Source organism: Neomonachus schauinslandi, chromosome 6, assembly GCF_002201575.2.
Source record: "Neomonachus schauinslandi chromosome 6, ASM220157v2, whole genome shotgun sequence".
NCBI lineage: Eukaryota > Metazoa > Chordata > Mammalia > Carnivora > Phocidae > Neomonachus > Neomonachus schauinslandi.
In genome coordinates, this window is record NC_058408.1 from 51,916,204 (window position 1) to 51,931,206 (window position 15,003).

The following is a 15,003-nucleotide window of genomic DNA, read 5'->3' on the forward strand; positions in this document are numbered from 1 at the left end:
ATCATTAGTTTTTGATGCAGTGTTCCATGATTCGTTGTTTGCGTATAACACCCAGTGCTCCATGCAGAACGTGCCCTCTTTAATACCTACCACCAGGCTAACCCATCCCCCCACCCCCCTCCCCTCTAGAACCCTCAGTTTGTTTCTCAGAGTCCATAGTCTCTCACGGTTGCTTTTGATGTCATAATAAAAAAATCATTGCCAAGACTAATGTCAAAAAGCTTTTTATCTATGTTTATTTCTAAGAGGTTTATGGTTTCAGGTATTATGTTTAAATATTTAATCCATTTTAATTTTTGTAAGAGATATAAGATAGGGGTGCAGTTTTATTCTTTTGCATATGGCTGTCCAGTTTTCCTAACACCGTTTATTAAAGAAACTATCACTTCCCCATTAAATATTCTTAGCTTCCTTGTCAAATATTAGTTGACAATATATGCATAAGTTTATTTCTGGGCTCTCAGTTCTGTTCCATTGGTCTACATATCAATTTTTATGGCAGTACCATACTGTTTTGATTACTATAGTTTTATAACAGAATTTGCAATCAGAAAGTGTGATGCCTCCAGCTTTGCTCTTCTTTCTCAGGATTGTTTTGGCTATTCAGGGTCTTCTGTGTTTTCACACAAGTTTTAGATTGTTTTTTCTAATTTCGAAAAATTGTCATTGGGATTGCACTGAATTTGTAGATGACTTTGGTTAGTATGAACATTTTGACATTACCAATTCTTTTTTTTTTTAAAGATTTTATTTATTTATTTGAGACAGAGAGAATGAGAGAGAGAGAGCACATGAGAGGGGTGAGGGTCAGAGGGAGGAGCAGGCTCCCCGCCGAGCAGGGAGCCCGATGCGGGACTCGATCTCGGGACTCCAGGATCATGACCTGAGCCGAAAGCAGTCGCTTAACCAACTGAGCCACCCAGGCGCCCGGCATTACCAATTCTTCTGAGGCATGAGCATGAGGTATCTTTCCATTTGTGTCTTATTCAATTTCTTTCATCAATGTTCTCAGTGTACAGTTATTTCACCTCCTTAATTCAATTTATTCCTAAATATTTAATTTTTTATACTATTGTAAATGGGATTGTTTTATTTCTTTTCCAGATAGTTCATTGTTAAGCACATAGAAACAAAAGTGAAGTTTTTTTTTCTTTTTTTTTTAAAGATTTTATTTATTTATTTGAGAGAGAGAGAATGAGAGACAGAGAGCACGAGAGGGAAGAGGGCAGAGGAAGAAGCAGACCCCCTGCTGAGCAGGGAGCCCGATGCGGGACTCGATCCCGGGACTCCAGGATCATGACCTGAGCCGAAGGCAGTCGCTTAACCAACTGAGCCACCCAGGCGCCCAAAAGTGAAGTTTGTATGTTGATTCCATATCCTGCAACTTTACTGAATTTGCTGATTAGTTCTAACAGGTTTTTTTTTTTGGTGGAGTCTTTAGGGTTTTCTATATATAAGACCATGTCATCTGCAAAAAGAGACACTTTCATTTTTTCCCTTTTTGATTTGGATATCTTTGATTTCTTTTTCTGGCTGATTGCTCTGGCTAGGATTTCTAGTACTGTGTTTAATGGGAATGGTGAGAGTGGGCAACCTTGTATTGTTCCTGGTCTTAGAGAAAATGCTTTTTCTTTTTTTCAGTGGAGATGTAACTGACATATAACATTATATTGGTTTCAGGTATACAACCTAATAGTTTGATATCTGTACATAATGTGAAATGATCACAAGTCTAGTTAACATCTATCACCATACATAGCTCAATTTTTTTGCAATGAGAACTTTTAAGATTTACTCTATTAGCACTTTTCAAATATGCAATACAGTATTATTAACTATGCTGTACATTACATCCTTATGACTTATTTATTTAATTGGAAGTTTGTACCTTTTGACCCCCCTTCACCCATTTCATCCACCCCTAACCCCCCACCTTTGGCAACCATCAATTATGTCTATGAACTTTTTTTTTTGAAATTCCGCATATAAGTGAGATCATATATTTGTCTTTCTGTCTTTAACTTATTTTACTTAGCATAATGCCTTCAAGGTCCATTCATGTTGTTGCAGACAGCAAGATTTCATTCTTATATATATATATGAGACACATTTTCCATATCCATTCATCCATCAGAAGCCACTTAGATTGCTTCCATATCTTGGCTATTGTAAATAATGCTACAGAGACCATAGGGGTGCATATATCTTTTTGCTTTAGTATTCTTTTTCCTTTGGATAAATACCCAGAAGTTGAATAGTTTGATCATATGGTAGTTCTACTTTTAATTTTTTGAAGATCCACCATACTGTCTTCCACAGTGGCTGCACCAATTTACATTCCCACCAGTAGTGCACAAAGGTTCCCTTTTCTCTACATCTTTGCCAACACTTGTTATTTCTTGCCTTTTGGTAAGAGCCATTGTAATATATGAGGTGATATTTCATTGTGGTTTTGATTTGCATTTCTCTGATAATTAGTGATGTTGAACATCTTTTATTATACCCCTTGGTCATCTGTATGACTAGAGGGAAAACTTTCAACCTTTCACCACTGAGGATGATGTTAGCTGTTGGCTTGTCATATATGGCCTTAATTATAGTGAGATACATTCTGTACCCAATTTGTTGAGAATTTTTATCATGAATTTTGTCATTTATCATTGAATTTTGTCAAATACTTTTTCTGCATCTACTGAGATGATTTTTATCTTTCATCCTATTAATGTGATGTACCACATTTATGATTTGTGTATGAACCATCTTTCATCCCAGGGATGAATCCCACTTCCTTGTGGTATATGATCCTTTTAATGTGATGTTCAATTCTGTTTGCTATTCTGTTCCAGTCTTTATTATCTTCTTCCTTCTACTAACTTTGGGCTTAGTTTGTTCTTCTTATTCCAGCTCCTTGAGGTATAAAGTTAGGTTATTTGAGATATGACTATTTTCTTGATGCACACATTTATCATAATAAACTTCCTTTTAGAACTGCTTTTGCTGCATTTGGTGTGTTTCCATTTTCATTTTTCTCAAGATATTTTTTAACTTCCCTTATGATTTCTTCTTTAAATCACTGTTATGTTCAGGAGTGTGTTATTTAATTTCTGCATATTCATGAACTTTCCATCTCTTCTCCTATTAGTGATTTCTAGTTTTGTGGTTACAAAGGCTACTTCATATAATTTCTATATTCGTAAATTTCTTGAGATTTTTTTCTATGGCCTAACATATGATCTATCCTAGAAAATGTACCATGTGAACTTGAGAAGAATGTGTATTCTGCTGGTTTTGGATGGAATGTTTTGTATATGTCTGTTCAGTACATTTGGCTTACAGTGCTGTTCAAATCTGCTGTTTCCTTATCGGTTTTCTGCCTAGATTATCCATTGTTGACAGTGAGGTATTAAAGTCCCCAAATATTATTGTTGCTGTTCATTTCTCCTTTTAGTTTTGTTTGTTATCTGCTTTATATATTTAGGTGCTCCAATGTGGGCAAATACATATTTATAACTGTTATATCTTCTTGATGACATTTTTATCATTATATGACGACTTTGTCTTTTTTGACCCTTTTTAACTTAAAATCTATTTTGTCTAATATAAATATAGCCACCTCTACTTTCATTTGTTTGAAATATCTTTTTTTTCCTTTCATTCTCAGTCTATGCGTATCCTTATGACTAAAGTGAGTCTCTTTATAGGCAGCATATAGTTGGGTCTTGTTTTTGTTTTTTTTTGTTTTTTTTCCCTCCAATCAGTTCTTCTATATCTTTTGATTGGAGAATTTATCCATTTATGTTTAAAGTAATTATTAATAGGTAGCAACTCATTATTGACATTTTGCTGTGTCCTGACTATTTTGTGGGTACTTTGTTTCTTGCTTTCTCTCTTGCTGTCTTCCGATTTAATGACTTTTGTAGCAGAATGTTTTCTCTTCTCTTTATCTTTGGTGAATCTACTGTCAGTTTTTGCTTTATGGTTACCATGAAACTTACTTAAAATGTCTTATAGTTATAACATCCTATTTTAGGTTTATGAAAACTTAACTTTGATAGTATACAGAAACTTGATACTTTCACTTCTCCCCCACCTCACACTTTAGGTTACTGATGTTACAGTATACATCTTTTTTATATTGTGTAGGAAAAATTATTGTAGTTATGGTTATTTTTAATATATTTGTTTTTTTAACTTTACACAAGAGTTATAAGTGAATTATGTACTATCATTACATATTACAGAATCTGACTTTGACTACATAATTACCATTACCAGTGAATTTTACACATTCATATGTTTTTACAATGTTAATGAGCATCCTTTTAATTCAGCTTGATGAATGCCCTTTAGCATTTATTGTAAGGGAGGTCTAGTGATGATGAACACCTTCAGCTTTTGTTTGTCTGGGAAAGTATCTCTCCTTCATTTTTGAAGGTTAGCTTTGCTAGGTATAATATTCTTTTTCTTTCAATACATTCTTTGAATATATCATCCCACTCTTTCTTAGCCTATAATGTTTTTGTTCAGAAACTGAATAGTCATCTGGGGAGTTCCCTTGCATGTGATGAGTAGCTTTCTTTTTGCTGCTCTCAAAATTCTCTTTGAGTTTTGACAACTTAATTATAATGTGTCTTGTTATAACCCTGTTCAGATTCTAACCATCTAGAGTCTTCTGAGCCTCATAAATCTGTAAGTCCTTTTGTATCCCCAAGTTCAGAAGGCTTATAGTCATTATTGCTTTAAACAGACTTTCTGTCCCTTTTTAATTTCCTTCTGGGATTCCCATAATGTATATATTGTTTCATGTGAGGGTGTCCCAAAAGTCCCGTAGGCTTTCTTCACTCTTTTTCATTTTCTTTTTGCCCCTCTGACTTGATAGTTTCAAATGACCTATCTTCTAGTTCACCGATTCCTTTTTATGTTTGGTCAAGTCTTTTGTAGCTTTCTATTAAAGTCTTCAGTTCAGTCATTGTATTCTTCAGCTCTAGAATCTGCTTTTTTGATGGTTTCTATTTCTTTTTTTTTTTTAAAGATTTTTTAAAAATTTATTTATTTGAGAGAGAGAGTGAGAGTGAGAGAAAGAGCGCAAGGGGGGGGGTAGGGTTAGAGGGAGAAGCAGACTCCCCGCTGAGCAGGGAGCCCGATGTGGGACTCAATCCCGGGACTCCGGGATCATGACCTGAGCCGAAGGCAGTCGCTTAACCAACTGAGCCACCCAGGCGCCTGATGGTTTCTATTTCTTTGTTGATTTCATTTTCGTTTCCTAATTTTATTTAGTGATCTGTGTGTTCTTATAGTTCATTGAACTTCTTTAAAGGGATTATTCTGAATTCTGAATTCTTTGTCAGACAGTTCATAGATCTGGGTTTCTTTAGTTATTTGAGATTTTTTAGTTTCCTTTGGTGGTATCAAAGGTACCTGATTCTTCATGATCCTTGATTCCTTGCATTGTTATCTGCATACTTGAGTAAGTGGTCCCCTCTTCCACATATTACAGTTTGCTCTGGCATGCAAAGACCTTCACCAGTTAGCTCAGCTTAGGGTACTGGATGGACCAGTTGGTAGTATTCAGGGGCAAGCAGAGCTTGCTATCAATCTAGTTGAGTGAGGCCACTGCTCATGCTTTAAGGCCAGGGGGGATGGTATTGGCTGGGCTACACAGTTGGGTGAGCCTACTGGCTATGCTCAATATTCAAGTAGGACCAGTGGGTGGGCTGTCTGACGAGGTGGGGCTGCTGGCCAAGCTCCATTCAGTTGGGGCCACTAGCTGGGCTCTGCAATCACTTTCAGATGAACAAGATCAGAGGCTATCTTCCTTGGCAGGGTGGTGCCACTAGTTAGACTCCACAATTAGGCAGGGTTATGGGTTGAGCTCTGAAATAGCTCCTGGTCAAGTGGGGTCTCAGGTTGTGCCAGACCAGATGGTGCTGTGGGCTGGACTTTGTGTTCAGGTAAGGCCCCAGGCTGTATCCAAGTTAGACAGGACCACAGGCTTGGCTTCACAATCAGGTAAGCTATTGGCTGTGCTCTGCTGTTGGCCAAGGTAACTGGTTGAGCTCTCTGGTCAGGAGGGGTCTCCAGCTATATCCCACAGTTGAGTGAGGCTAGAGACTGTTCTATGGTCAGGTGGAATTACTGTCCAGGCTTCCTGATCAGGTGAGGCTGCAGGCTATGTTCAGGAATTGGGTAGGAGTGTAGCCTAGGCTCTGTGGCTGGGCAAGACTGCAGGCTGGGCACTCTGGCTTGGTGGTACTGTAGGCTAGGCTTTGAGGCTGCCCAGGGTCACTTAAAGGCCAGAGGCTATGTTCAACAGTTGGGGAGGGCTGCTGACTTGGGTCTCTGCTTGAATGGGGCTATAGGATGGGGTCTGCAGCAGCTCAGATTCTCTGGCCAGGCTTCCTATAGGGTCAAGACTGAAGGCTAAGCTCAGCCACTTGGTGGGGCTATGAATTTGCTTCCCTGCCTGAGCAGGGTTCCACAGGTTCCATAGCCAGTCTGGCCCATTGACTAGGGATCCAAATCAGGCAGAACTGCCAACCAATATATTGTTTAAAACAATATTAAGATGTTGGAACACAGTGGATCTCTAATATTGAATATCCACCTTTGTTGTGTATAGGAGCTTTGTCATAGAATCAGTGTTGTTTTATTGGGGAAAGGAGGAGACAAATATTAAAATATTATAATTTAAGATATCAAATATCATCCATGGTTCTATGAAATACAAAACTAAATACCTGCCTCACATGCATAATCTGAGAATCAATCATGATGTAATCATTGTTTGGTAACAAATGTTGATAAGGATCTGCCATCTGTAGTAACACTGAATGGAGACAGTCTCCAAGCTTCACTGCTTCTTTCTGCAATTAATCATAAAACAAAGCAGGTCCATGTACTTCAAAAGTCTTTAAGGCTCACCTGATGTAACACATCAAGATGTATTTCAAAGTAAAATTACATGTTGATAATATAAAATAATCCCCTTATTTGGATAAAACTAAATTTTCTGTTCTGCATGATTGTGTTTCACATGTTTTTATAATAAATCTATGTTTTTCCATGAAGGCAATGAAAATTACACTAATTTTTCATTTTCTTCAACAAAGGTAAATGCTAGTGAGAACTCTGAAAATCATGAACTCATGAGTGTTCATTTTCTGTTTACAATATGAAAAGCAAATAAAATGAAAACTTCTAGCTTTTCATTTTCCTTTTAAATCAAATGTATACTAAAATACATTTAAACTGAATGTCTATTTATAAGTCATAAGACATATTGTATAACATTAGTGTGCTCTGTGTAATCAATTTAAGCTAGTGGGACAAGGGTCCAAAAGGAAAGGCTAGGCAAATAATAAAGCCAATTCTAGAACAAATAGCAGCAAACATTATTAGAGGCATTCATTCATAACCCCTTTTGATCCTCATAAAAATTCTGTAAAGTAGGTATTATTTTTACATTTTTAATATTAACTGGTGAAGTTCGGAGATGTTAAGTGATTTTCCAATAATTACACATCTTTTAAGTAAAGCCTGGATTTAATCCCATGATTGCATTCTTTTTGGTGCCAGATACAAAATAAGACCCTTTACATTGATAATATAAAGTATGCAATATTCACAAAAATCCTAGAAAAATGATAATATTATCTCCATTTAATAAATGAAGAAACTGAAGATCAAAGAGTTTAGGAAACTTGTTGAAGGTCACAGAACTTGAAAGGTATTAAACCACAATTCAAATTCATAGTCATGCTTTTTATTATCTGTGAAGGAGTTCAGCTTTGAAAGGGCAAAGAAACCTAAGATAGTTAATGGGAGATCAAGAGAGTTTTTGTTTTTGTTTTGTTTTGTTTTGAGAGAGTGAGAGAGAGAGCACATGCGTGCATGCATATGGGAGGCGGAGGGGCAGAGGGAGAGAGAGAGAGTATCTTTTTTTTTTTAATTAAAAGATTTTATTTATTTGACAGAGCGAGAGAGCACAAGCAGGGGATCAGTAGAAGGAGAGGGAGAAGCAGGCTCCCCGCCGAGCAGGGAGCCCGATGTGGGGCTCAATCCCAGGACCCTGAGATCATGACCTGAGCCGAAGGCAGATGCTTAACCATCTGAGCCACCCAGGTGCCCCGAGAGAGAGAGAATCTTAAGCAGACTCCACACCAAGCATGGAGCCTGATGAGGGGCTCGACTTCACAACCCTAAGATCATGCCCTGAGCTGAAATCAAGAGTGGGACACTTAACCAACTGAGCCACCCAGGCACCCCCCCAAGAGAGTATTTTTTAAAGGTAAAATGTCTTGAGTGTATTTACTCACAGGGAGATGTCAAGAAAATACAAGAATTAACTTAGAACAGGAAAATTTCTTGCATTTTAAGGAAAAAGTGATTTGGGAGTATAGAAGGACTTATTTAAAATACACTAAAACTCTTGGTGTAAAGATATCACTAGTAGATGATGTGATGTATCTGTCTAGCATCCTATCTTGCTCTCATCTGGAATCAAATACCCTTTCCCTGTAGGGAGAAGCTGATCCAGTTCACTATCAGCAACAAGATGGACTCAAGACATGGGCCAAGCCAATCAGAATATCATACTGTCCTGGCCTCAGTAACTGATTCAGGGATGGCAGCAGGTTCCCAAGATAGGCCAATCAGAGTCCTCCAGGGATCTTGTACCTTGGATTCTGTGGAAATCTTTTAGGAAAACTAAGAAGTAGCTCTGTTTCTCATTTCTTAAGTCCATTGGTGAAATCTTACCTTAAACCTATCTTTTCTGGGGGACTGCAGTAAAGGATTTGTAATTTTTAAACTTTATTTCATTTTTAAACGCAACCCACAAAAATGCAAAAAGTTAAATGTATACTTTAATGAATAACTTGATCATAAAGTAAAACCAAATAATTATAAAGACAAGTGTAACTACCACCCAGGTTAAGAAACAGAATACTTTCAATACTCCTGAAGATCCCTGTATGTCCCACCCCAATCATGACTCCCAATTTGTCAAGAAATCACTATCCTGACTTTATCAATAATCACTTCATTGGTGTTATTTATATTTTCCATCTAGGGAGCATCCTACGAATAGAATTTAGTTTTGTCTGCTATTGAACTTCATATGAAATGGAATCATACCAAATGATATACTTTGCTTTCTTACTGAACCTTATGTTTGTGTGATTCATTCGCATTAACTTATGTAGTGTAAAACACTCATTTCATTGTTATATAGTGTTCTACTATTAAATATATCACAATTTTTCCATTTTAATGTCTAATTACAATTCTAGTATTAAACATTCTAATAGTGGACATTTGAGTTGTTTGTTATAAACACTGATCCTGGGACAATTCTAATACACAATTTTGGTATACATGTGCGTAAATTTGACGAGGATGAGTATCTAGGAGTGGAATTGCTGGGTATGCATATCTTTGTCAGATAAAGCCTTTGGTTTCCAAAGGAATTGTGCCTAGTCACAGTGTTTTTTAAAAATTCAGTAATTTTAAACATTCTGGATTATCCAAAAATAATCCTTTCTGCAGTTGGAAAACTTCCACATGCCCATAGTAGTATACATACAGTAATTTAACCTTAAAAAGGAACATGATTTTCTGACGGTCAAGGAAAGCATATGTTACATAAAAAATTTAAAACTACTTGACACTAAGTGTGTTAGAAAAATATACTGGGTTAAAAATTATTTAAAATATTTTATATGATTTTTAGAATAAATGAAATATATAAAAGGACATTATTTATTATATTTCCAAATAAACAATGATTAATACTACAATGAGGATATTACTTATCTGTGCTATAACATTCTTGACCAACTGTAAAGGATAAATTTCTTGTAATTCTATCAATAGAGGTAATAGCAACTACTGTGATAAACTAGTCTTCTACTGCTTAAAATACAAATTACAAAGCTATTATCAAAGCATCGGGAAATTTTCAAGCACCAAGAGAGCTAATTATTTCTTAAAACTACTTAGACAATGGAAAACCTTAAAAATTCTAAACTTTTGTTTTTGAATACTTTCATTTTTGATCTTCCTTTCCTCGTAGGCAGTGAATGTGAAATATAAATGACCATGGGGGAGGAAAAGACAGCATCCCCAAAAGAATCAGGTTCTGACAATGATTAATATGGAGCTGCCAAAGGATGTCTGGCAGCAGAAAGAAGCAACTGCTTATGTAACCGATAAAAAATTAGTAACACCCCTAGAACTTGAGATAGCGTATTTGATGAATTATTTAAGCTAGACTGTATTCTTCTACCTGTTTAAACCACAGAGACAAAAATATGAAAAAGAAAAAAATTACAGTTAATTTCTCTCATTAGAATTCATTAATGGATGGGTTGATCAGTTAATGGAATATGCTGATTAAAAGAATTATCGCAGGGCGCCTGGGTGGCTCAGTCATTAAGCATCTGCCTTCGGCTCAGGTCATGATCTCAGGGTCCCGGGATCGAGCCCCACATCGGGCTCCCTGTTCTGCGGGAGGCCTGCTTCTCCCTCTCCCACTCCCACTCCCCCTGCTTGTGTTCCCTCTCTCTCTGTGTATCTCTCTGTCAAATAAATAAATAAAATCTTTAAAAAAGAAGAATTATTGCATATACTCTCAATTAAAAATTACAATAATATGTTTCTCATTAGCACTATGCTGAATATTAGTGAAACTTTCCTCAAAGGTTCTGAAGGTATTTCTATATTTCCAGTTATTTTTATAAGCCATGGCAAGAACTGCATAATTCTATTATTGTAGAAAGTATGAGAAACTGGACTGAATGTCTATCCATCTTGAGACATAGTTCGAAAGCAGTTTTAGAGTGCTGACTTGGCATGTGATCCTTACAATATGAGGGTAGATAATGTAGAAGAAAATCCTAGGTATTTGAGTTTTCTAGTTATTTGGATTACTGACTCTTTTTTTTTTTGTGGGGAAGTATTTCCAAATAAATATGAACTCATACTTAACTAACCCTCTGTTAAATCTGAGAACAGATATCTTAGAGAGATGTTCTTCTCACTGAAGTTTAATCAACATATTGTAATGTGTTTAACAAGGCTACAGGTCTAAAATGCTAAACTGATACATGCAAAGATTACTTTGTGGAAGACAAAATTTCACCACCCATGGCTTCCACTTTGGCTTCTCATCAGAGTGATTAGAGGAAAGGTGATTCTGAACCTTGGTGAACACACTCATGTCACTGGGTGCAGTCTCCAGCCCCCCTGCATAAGAGAGCTGACTATGTTAGACACTAGGTGGGTTTAGTAGCAGAACAAGGGCCCTGGGAATTTGTGGCCATAAAGTGCTTGATTATAGGAATCAAGGGAATACCAAGAAGATGGGCCACAGAGATGTCAAAGAAAGAAGAATAACAAGGAAAAGATCAAGAAGACCATAAACAGATGATAATGCAACAGAAGAAGAAATCAAAGTTAAATAAAGTGATTTTCACAACAGAACCATTGTATACCATTATTATCATTAGAATCAAGTTATCAGAATTAGGACCGTGAATTTACTGTAATCACTCTTCATTTCCAGAATGCAAACTTAAATGCTTTTGCTTTAAACTTGCTTGACCTCTTTGCTGCGTTTGACAGAAGACACTGCTTCCTCCTTATTGAAAATTAGAAATTCGCCAGGAATTTCTGTTCCTCATCAGCCCTTTAAATATCTGGAATTCCTGGGCTCTGGGATTCTATTTCTTTTTCTTAGATGATCTGGTCCACTCTCGTGACTTCAGCTATGATTTCTCCCTCAGCATCAGTCTCCAGCATCCACCTTGTTGGTGGACAGCTTCACTCAGATGTCCCCAAAATATCCCAAACTCAAAGAATTCAAAATAAAATTCATCATCAACTCTTAATCATGTTTCTCCATTCAATCTCAATGGATGCATTTTCTATCTGAGCTAAAAATGCCATAAGTCAAAGAAAAAAAAATACCACAAGTCATCAAGTCACCAAAGCTAGAAAAGTAGACATGTTACTTTTGACTCTTCCTTTGTCAATCCTTCCATAAAACTTACCAATTTTGCCTCCTGCATGTTTCTTAATTAAGCTTCTTTTTCTCTGGGTCTCAACATCTCTCGTTTAGATTGATATTTCCTAACTGGTCTCTCTGCTGCTGCTTGTCTCCTTTAATTTCACCCTCCTCAAGGGTATAAGAAGAATTTATCTGAAATGAACATCTAACTGTGCTTCCCTTGCTTCAAACTGATCAATGGCTCCTCTCTAGCTTTAGAATAAAGCCCACCTTTCTTGACATGATTACAGAGTCTTTATGATTTGGTCCCTGCCCATCTGACCATTTTTATCTCATACCTGTCTTTGCATACATTTCCTATAGTAACTGAACAGAAACTGTAATTTCATACTGTTCCCTTTACATGCTGTGACCTTTTATGTTTCCATATATTTGCTCATGTTGTTCCTCTTATTTAGCTATCTCTACTCCCTCCCTTTTGCAGCCTCAATTATTTCCGTCTGGGCAAGGATACCATCTCCTCCAGAAAGTCTTTCCTGAAAGTTCTAGTAGAGCTGGGTTGGGTAATTCTCCTCTCTATACTCTTACTCTGTGTATTGCTTTTACTTGGCACACTCTAAGTTCTTTAGTGAACATCAGAAAAATCAGTAAAGACACGTAAAAAGGATAAAAATAATAAGTATGTGCTTACAGTACTTGTGCCCCATTCTGAGGCCTTTGAGAACACAAATGATAAATTATTCATATTTGTAATCCCACTTCTTAGCTTAGCCCTGACAGACTGATGATCAATAAATGTTCCGTTAAATGAAGGTGACTGAGAGGAAAAAGAGTATACAAAAATAAATCGCAGAAAAGATAAGACTTCCTTGCCATATTCCTTCATAATGGTTCTAGTCCTGCTTGTATCTGAGCAGTTACATTGACTTCTTTGATTCTAGAGGATTCTCATTAAAAATAACTCCAAATAAGCAATTTATCTCCTTCCTGTCAGCATTATTAATTCAATTGAGAAACTGTCCTGTACCTGACATCAGATCTCTTACTTTATCACCAAAGGTACCTTTTAAAAAAGATGTGCCATGTGTAATCTCCATCAGATAAGTGGAAAATAGGAAGGAAGAACAAAACCAACTAGAAAATAAAATGAACTTGGCAGCACCATGCCATTTATCACATGGAAAATTACTCACATGCAGCAGTAATACAGCAGCCAGAAAAGACTGTCCTTGACAGTAGCCAATGTCTTCGTCATAGACAGAGTAGGCCTGGAGAAAAGATGAAGAGAAAGAAGTACTATAAACATTCACAGATTTTAACATAAGTTAACATCAGGCTGCTGCTTGATCTTGACCCTGGGCTGTCCACCACAATTTCACTGATACTTCAACTTAAATGCGTGAGTCATTAGCACAGTGGGATCCCCCAAAGATGTTGCACAGTTCCTAAAGCAATTCTAGATGTCCCATTATCCCCAGGTTCATCTTTAGAATCTGGAATAAAGAGATGCTCAGAGCACCTAATTTTAAAAGCTCCATTACGATTTGTAGTCAGGCAAATGACACCATGGGAGGCTGACGCAAAGAGTAGAAGAGGGTGGGAAGGTTCTAGAGTTGATGTGGGAGTTTTAATGCAAAGACAAACATCCCAATTGTGCTGTTTGAATCCTGGACATATATCCCATCCCATGGATCCCAATCTATGTGTTGTGCTTCATTTCAGTGAGGGACTTTCCATTTAATGTGCTTAATAAAATGCATTATGATTTTGTGAGTATAAAAACTGTCTCTGTCCAGGGCAGTGGTTATTAAAGATTACTAGGAAGAGTTACCATAGGGAGGAGGCTAAGTGTGGTAGCTTCCATATGCCAAGGTAGTCAGAATACGGGTCTGGAACTTTTTTTTTTTTTTCTAAAAAAAAAAACCTGTCTTGAAATAGAGTTTGTATCTAGTGAAATGCATACATTAGTCCTTGAGTTGGGATTTATAAGTACATAATTACATTTATGTAACCACATCGTTACAGAATATTTCCATCATTCCACAACGTCCCTCATGCCTCTTTGCAGTCAACCACCTCCACTCCAGACAACCACTGGTCTGATTTTTATCACAATATATTATTAGCTTTGCATTTTTAAAACAATCTCATACAAATGCAATCATATAAACTCTTTGGTGTCTGGCTTCTCTTACTCAGTATAATGTTTCAGAAATTTCTCCCTGTTGCTGCATGCATCAGTAGGTCACCTTTTCACTGATGAGTAGTATTCCACTGTTAAACATACCACAATTTGCTTATCCTTTCTCCTGTTGAACATTTGGGTTTTTTCATGTTTGGTTAGTATGAATAAAGCTGCTATGTATACACAAGGGTTTTTTTTAATGGATATAGGTTTTTATTCTCTTTAAGTAAATGCCCAAGAGTGGAAGTTCAAGGTTTAAATGATAAGTGCATGTTTAACTTTATAACAAATTGCCAATATGTCTTCCAAAGTGGTTGTAACTCAAGCATTACACTTATAGCAGCAAACTATGAGTACTCACTGCTTCAAATCCTTGTCAATATCTGATACTGCCAGTCTTTTTCCTTTTATTAATCCCTGTGGTTTTGATTTGCATTTCCCTGAATGCTAACAATGTAGAGTGTATTATCATTGCTTCTAGGCAATTGATATATATTCTTTTGTGACTGTCTCTTCAAGCTCTTGCCCATTTGTTTAATTAGGTTTAATTAGATTCATTGGAGTTCTTGATACATTCTGTTCACGAATCCACTGTCAGACATATGTGTTGTCAGTATTTTCTCCCTGTCTGTGCCCTGCCTTTTCACCTTCTTAATGGTGTCTTTTGAAGTACTATTGTTCTCTTTTAACCTTCTTCTGCTAATGATGATATTATCACACTCTCTTCTAATGAGAGAAAAATTAGATCATGGAAACATTACCTAATGAATCTGAAAGGAGCTTTTTCTTCATTATCAACAATTTCCAGAGC

General features: G+C 36.6%; 1 protein-coding gene across 1 annotated transcript in view; it reads right to left on the reverse strand.

Annotated features, from left to right (window-relative positions):
• The window catches only part of RABGAP1L (RAB GTPase activating protein 1 like), a 776,559-nt gene that overhangs the window by 272,861 nt on the left and 488,695 nt on the right, over positions 1–15,003 (reverse strand). The window contains exon 15 of the mRNA XM_021682815.1: positions 13,201–13,275. Coding sequence (XP_021538490.1) covers positions 13,201–13,275 — 75 coding nt within the window. The remainder of the gene's footprint in view (positions 1–13,200; positions 13,276–15,003) is intronic.